At 38.1% G+C, this 6,580-nt stretch overlaps 1 protein-coding gene across 1 annotated transcript; it reads left to right on the forward strand.

The window, feature by feature from the left end:
- Positions 1-5,495: 5,495 nt before the first annotated feature.
- LOC137838452 (uncharacterized) lies at positions 5,496-6,230 on the forward strand. Its single transcript, XM_068647696.1, has one exon. It carries the CDS (start codon positions 5,496-5,498, stop codon positions 6,228-6,230), a length of 735 nt encoding a protein of 244 aa, XP_068503797.1.
- Positions 6,231-6,580: the final 350 nt, after the last annotated feature.

Below are 6,580 nucleotides of genomic sequence, written 5' to 3' on the forward strand. Positions count from 1 at the left end.
ACTGAAGATTGGTCAGACATCGATCACTAGGATGTGTTGATGTGTCCTTGGTAGTGTAGAGAGGTCGGACATCGGTGACTCGAACAGCAGAGCTGGGCCACGAGAGGTGGATTCTAGACCACACACTAGTTATCAGTTAGGGAGAAGCCTAAGTCACGAGAGTCCATGCGTGTGGTTTAGATGACGCGTTCAGGCGTAACATAAGTAAAGAGTCACTGGAAAAGATACGACCTATAAGGGTCACGTTCTAGGGGTGAAGCTGCACGCATGGCACGTGAGCGTCTAGGGCGTTCCCAGGACGGGTGACCCCAGAGATCAGGTGCACGAGGTGGCACCCAGGTGGTCATTCCGTTAGAGGTCGCACTCCAGTTAGGGAGCCCTACGCGTTAGGTTGGCCTAAAAGTGGGTAATAGCGGCGCTAGGGCACACCCTCATAAACTCTAATTCGGGTAACGGAAATAGTGGAAACCCTAGACTATACAAAGGGTAGTAATAGACCTAACAAGGTACGCTATTCATTTGTGCAGCTTTGCACACACAGATTACACAGGATCTTTTTATAGCTTACTTTGGTGTTTCCTAGCCCTACACTGACTTGAGCGTCAGAGTGTAAACGATCTCTAGGGCGTCCTTTGTCTTTGTGATTTCACGTGTTAGATCGAGAGAAAGGCACGAACGAAGGCACAGAGAATTGGGTGTGGGAGTATCGTGAGACGTACGAAGGCAATCAAGTCAACCGGTAGGAACAATTCTGTTTTCAGAAAAACAAGTTTTCCAATTTTGTTTGCTCTCGGTGTAGGACTTATTATGCCTTTCTCCTTGGGCATTTTAATTCGAAATTTTCCAAACATTCCTTATTGTGTGTATTGAGTTGTGGATGAGATTTGAGCCTCAAATTAGTTCCAAGGGATTTGCAATTCATTTTTTGTTCATTATTGCCACGACTGAAACGGAGGTTCGTTTCTATTTGAAACTGTTTGATCATTTTCTGACTAAATACTCGTTCGTTTGAGCTTAAATTTGTCCCGTTTTGTCCCAAATTCTGTTGGGATTCTTCCATAAGATTTTAAAAAGAAATTCTTTTTGGAAATTGTTCCAGAAAATTCATGCACTCAAAGGCGTTCCGCTTTCCAGTTTTCCCAAATTTTTCCCAAGTTTCTGCAATTTTATCCTGAGTTCATATTATGCTGAAAAGTTTTGAAAACACTTACACAAGTATTTTAATATATCATTTGTATCTAGTCAAGGAGCAATGTCCAAAATTAAAACAAAGAAAAAGATATAAGGAAGAAAATCCAGGACGTTCTGTTTTCAGAAAAACAAGTTTTCTAGGCTTGTTTTCTGTCAGTCTTGGACTTATTATGCCTTATTCCTTTGGTGTTTTGATTTGAAATTTTTAGCAGACATTCCTTATTGTGTGTATTGAGTTGTGGCTGAGATTTGAGACTCAAATTCGTTCCACAAGATTTGCAATGAATTTTTAATTCATCATTGTCACGACTAAAAGGAAGGTTCGTTTCCGTGTGCAACTGTTTGATCATTTTCTAACTCAATACTCATTCGTTGGAGCTGAAATTTGTCGCGTTTCGTCCCAAATTCTATTGGGATTCTTCCATAAGATTTCAACAAGAAATTATATTTGGAAAGTGTTCCAGAAACTTCTTGCACTCCAAGGCACTCCTCTTTCCAAATTTGAAAATTTTTGCCCTAGTTTCTGCAACATTATTTTGAGTTCATATTATGCTGAAAAGTTCTGAAAACACATACACAAGTACTTTCATAAGTCATTTGTATCGAGTCAAGGAGGCACGTCCAAAAAGAAAACACAAAAAAAGATATAAGGAAGAAAAGCCAGGATGTTCTGTTTTCAGAAAAACAAGTTTTCCAATTTTGTTTGCTCTCGGTCTGGGACTTATTATGCCTTATTCCTTATGTGTTTGGACTTAAAGTTTTTATCAGACATTCCTTATTGTGTGTAATGAGTTGTTGCTGAGATTTGAGCCTCAAATTCGTTCTACAAGATTTGCAATGAAATTTTTATTCATCATTGCGACTACTGAAAGGAAGGTTCATTTCCGTGTCAAACTGGTTGATCATTCTCTGAAATTTGTCGCGTTTTGTCCTAAATTCTATTCGGATTCTTCCACTCCAAGAAGCTTTTATTTCCAGATTTACGAATTTCTTCCCAAGATTCTACAATTTTATCTGAGTTCATATTACGCTGAAAAGTTCCAAAAACACTTACACAAATACTTTCACATGTCGTTTGTATCCAGTCAAGGAGGCACGTCAAAAACGAAAAGACAGAAAAAGACATAATAAAGAAAATCAAGGACGTTCTGCTCTCAGAAAAACTAGTTTTCCAGTTTTGTTTGCTCTCGGTCTGGGAATTATTACCCCTTATTCCTTAGGTGTTTGAATTTAAATTTTTTAGCAGACATTCCTTATTTTGTGTATTGAGTTGTGGCAGAGATTTGAGCCTCAAATTCGTTCCACAAGATTTGCAATGAAATTTTTATTCATCATTGCCACAACTTAAAGGAAGGTTCGTTTCCATGTGAAACTGTGTGATCATTTTTTAACTAAATACTCGTTTGTTGGAGCTGAAATTTGTCGCGTTTCGTCCCAAATTATGTTGGGATTCTTCCATAAGATTTAAACACGAAATTATTTTTGAAAATTTTTCCAAAAACTTATTGCACTCCAAGGCGCTCCTCTTTCTAGATTTGCAAAATTTTGCCCAATTTTGCCCAATTTTATTCTGAGTTTATATTACACTGAAAAGATCCGAAAAAACATACACAAGTACTTTCATATGTCGTTCGTATTTAGTTAAGGAGGCACATCCAAAAAGAAAACATAAAAAATTATATAAGAAAGAAAAGCCAGGACGTTCTGTTTTTAGAAAAATAAGTTTTCTAATTTTCTTTCCTCTCAGTCTGGGACTTCTTACGCCTTATTCCTTCGGTGTTTTTATTTGTATTTTTTACCAGACATTCCTTATTGTGTGTATTGAGTTGTGACTGAGATTTGAACATCAAATTCTTTCTACAAGATTTGCAATTAATTTTATATTTATTAATTCCCCGATTGAAAGGGAGGTTCGTTTCCATGTGAAACTATTTGATCATTTGGTAACTAAATTCTTGTCCGTTTGAGCTTAAATTTGTCCCGTTTCAAGCCAAATTTTGTTCGGATTCTTCCATAAGAATTCAAGCACAAAATATTTTTAAAAATTGATTCAGAAACTTCTAGCACTCCAAGAAGATCTTATTTCCAAATTTGTGATATTTCGCCCAAGATTCTGCAATTTTATTCTGAGTTCATATTACGCTGAAAAGTTCCAAAAACACTTACACAAATACTTTCATATGTCATTTGTATCCAGTCAAGGAGGCACGTTAAAAAAGAAAACACCGAAAAAGATATAAGGAAGAAAATCCATGACGTTCTGCTTTCCGAAAAATGAGTTTTGCAGTTTTGCTTGCACTCGGTCTGGGAATTATTACCCCTTATTCCTTGGGTGTTTTGATTTAAATTTTTTAGCAGACATTCCTTATTTTGTGTATTGAGTTGTGGCTGAGATTTGAGTCTCAAATTCGTTCCATAAGATTTGTAATGAATTATTTATTCATCATTGCCACGACTGAAAGGAAGGTCCCTTTCCGTGTGAAACTCTTTGATCATTTTCTAACTGAATACTCGTTTGTTGGAGCTGAAATTTGTCGCGTTTCGTCCCAAATTCTGTTGGGATTCTTTCATAAGATTTCAACAAGAAATTATATTTGAAAAATGGTCCAGAAACTTCTTGCATTCGCTCCTATTTCCATATTTGTAAAATTTTGCCCCAGTTTCTGCAATTTTATTATCAGTTCATATTACGCTGAAAAGTTATGAAAACACTTAAACAAGTACTTTCATATGTCGTTTTTATCCAGTCAAGGAGGCACGTCAAAAAAGAAAACTCAAAAAAAGATATAAGGACAAAAAAAGCAAGGACGTTCTGTTTTCGGAAAAACAAGTTTTTCAGTTTTGTTTCCTCACTGTCTTGGACTTAATACGCCTTATTCCTTGGGTGTTTTGATTTGAAATTTTTACCAGACATTCCTTATTGTGTGTATTGAGATGTCGTTGAGATTTGAACCTTAAATTCGTTCGACAAGATTTGCATTTATTATTTATTCATCATTGCCACGACTGAAAGGAAGGTTTGTTTCAATGTGAAACTATTTGATCATTTTCTAACTGAATACTCGTTCGTTTATGCTGAAATTTGTTGCGTTTCGTCACAAATTCTGTTGGCATTCTTCCATAAGATTTCAACAAGAAATTCTTTTTGGAAAATGTTCCTGAAACTTCTAGCACTCCAAGGTGCTCCTCATTCCAGATTTGTGAAATTTTGCCCCATTTCTGCAATTTTATTTTGAGTTCGTATTTCGCTGAAAAGTTCCGAAAACACTTACACAAGTACTTTCCTATGTCGTTTTTATCTAGTCAAGGAGGAATGTTCAAAAAGAAAATACAGAAAAAGATCTAAGGAGGAAAAGGAAGGACGTTCTATTTTCGGAAAACCAAGTTTTCTAGTTTTGTTTCCTCTCGGTCTGGGACTTATTACACCTTATTTCTTGGGTGTTTTGATTTGAATATTTTACCAGAAATTCCTTATTGTGTGTATTGAGTTGAGGATAAGATATGAGCCTCAAATTCGTTCCACAAGATTTGCAATGAATTTTGTATTCATCATTGCTACGGTTGCAAGGAAGGTTCGTTTCAGTGTGAAACTGTTTGATCATTTTCTAACTGAATACTCGTTCGTTTGAACTGAAATTTTTCGCGTTTTGTTCCAAATTCTGTTGCAATTCTTTCATAAGATTTCAACAAGAAATTATATTTGGAAAATGGTCCAGAAACTTCTTGCACTCAAAAGCGCTCATCTTTCCATATTTGTGAAATTTTACCCCAGTTTCTGCAATTTTATTATCAGTTCATATTACGCTGAAAAGTTATGAAAACACTTACGCAAGTACTTTCATATGTCGTTTCTATCCAGTCAAGGAGGCACGTCCAAAAAGAAAACTCAGAAAAAGATATAAGGAAAAAAAAAGCAAGGACATTCTGTTTTCAGAAAAACAAGTTTTTCAGTTTTGTTTCCTCACGGTCTTGGACTTAATACGCCTTATTCCTTGGGTGTTTTGATTTTTTAATTTTTACCAGACATTCCTTATTGAGTGTGATGAGTTGTGGCTGAGATTTGAACCTAAAATTCGTTCGACAAGATTTGTAATTATTTTTTATTTATCATTGTCACGACTGAAAGGAAGGTTTGTTTCCATGTGAAACTATTTGATCATTTTCTTACTGAATACTCGTTCGTTTATGCTGAAATTTATCGTGTTTCGTCCCAAATTATGTTGGGCTTCTTCCATAAGATTTCAACAAAAACTTATATTTGGAACGAAGGTGCCCTAGCTCGTGATCAGAAGTCACGCACGAAGATGTCCCTTGTCGACCGAAGGAAACATTTGGCGCCCACCGTGGGGACAAACCTTCCCATTCAGAAAGTGCTTCAGAAGCCAAATGTAGCCGGAAGGATGGTTCGCTGGGCAGTGGAGCTGTTAGAGTTTCATATCCAGTATGAACCCAGGGGGTCCATCAAAGGACAAGTCTACGCAAATTTTGTCGCGGAGCTCTCACCAAGAAGTGCCCCCCAGGAGGTGGAGTTAGGATCACAGTGGATGCTCTCAGTGGATGGATCCTCCAACCAACAGGGAAGTGGCGCTGGAATAATCTTAGAGGGGCCCAATGGGGTGTTAATCGAGCAAGCCCTACGTTTCGCCTTTAAAGCAAGCAATAACCAAGCTGAGTACGAGGCGCTAATTGCTGGAATGCTCTTGGCCAAGGAAATGGGCGCTCAAAGTCTCTTGGCGAAGAGTGATTCCCAGTTGGTCACAGGGCAAGTAACAGGGGAGTACCAAGCAAAGGATCCACAGATGGTTGCGTACTTGAGGTACGTCCAAGTGTTGAAGGGAGCTTTCGCCACGTTTGAGTTGGTGCACGTCCCTAGAGAGCAAAATGCCAGAGCTTACCTGCTCGCCAAGCTGGCCAGCTCAGGCAAGGGGGGAAGGCAGAGGACAGTCATCCAAGAGACGCTCAAAACACCGCGAAAGTTTGTGGCAGACAACAGGGTGGACGTTCTTCACGTTAGCACAACAAAAGGAAAGCCAAGGTGATGGCATTCCTTTGAGCTCTTCTTTGATTTTTGTAGATGATGGTGCGGAAGCTTAGTTGATGAGAGTGGAACAAGGTCCTCTTAAGAGGTGTGGTGACCTTGAAGGTGCATGAGGAGTAGTGAGGGTTGGAGTGGTTCGGCCATCTCCATTTGGGGGTGAAGTTTGAAGACTAAAAACCTAATTCTAGAGAAAATTTGGCAAGGGAGTAATTTGAATGGCACTTGGGCAGCATTACATTACTCAAAATAGTCTTCAAAATACAAGGTGTAGGCTCCTCCTTTTATAGGCTAAGGAGGACCATAATGCAACCCTAATGCTAATCAAAATGAAATGCAAATTACATCACATGG

The sequence above is a fragment of the Phaseolus vulgaris genome, chromosome 4, assembly GCF_000499845.2.
Source record: "Phaseolus vulgaris cultivar G19833 chromosome 4, P. vulgaris v2.0, whole genome shotgun sequence".
Taxonomy (NCBI): Eukaryota; Viridiplantae; Streptophyta; class Magnoliopsida; order Fabales; family Fabaceae; genus Phaseolus; species Phaseolus vulgaris.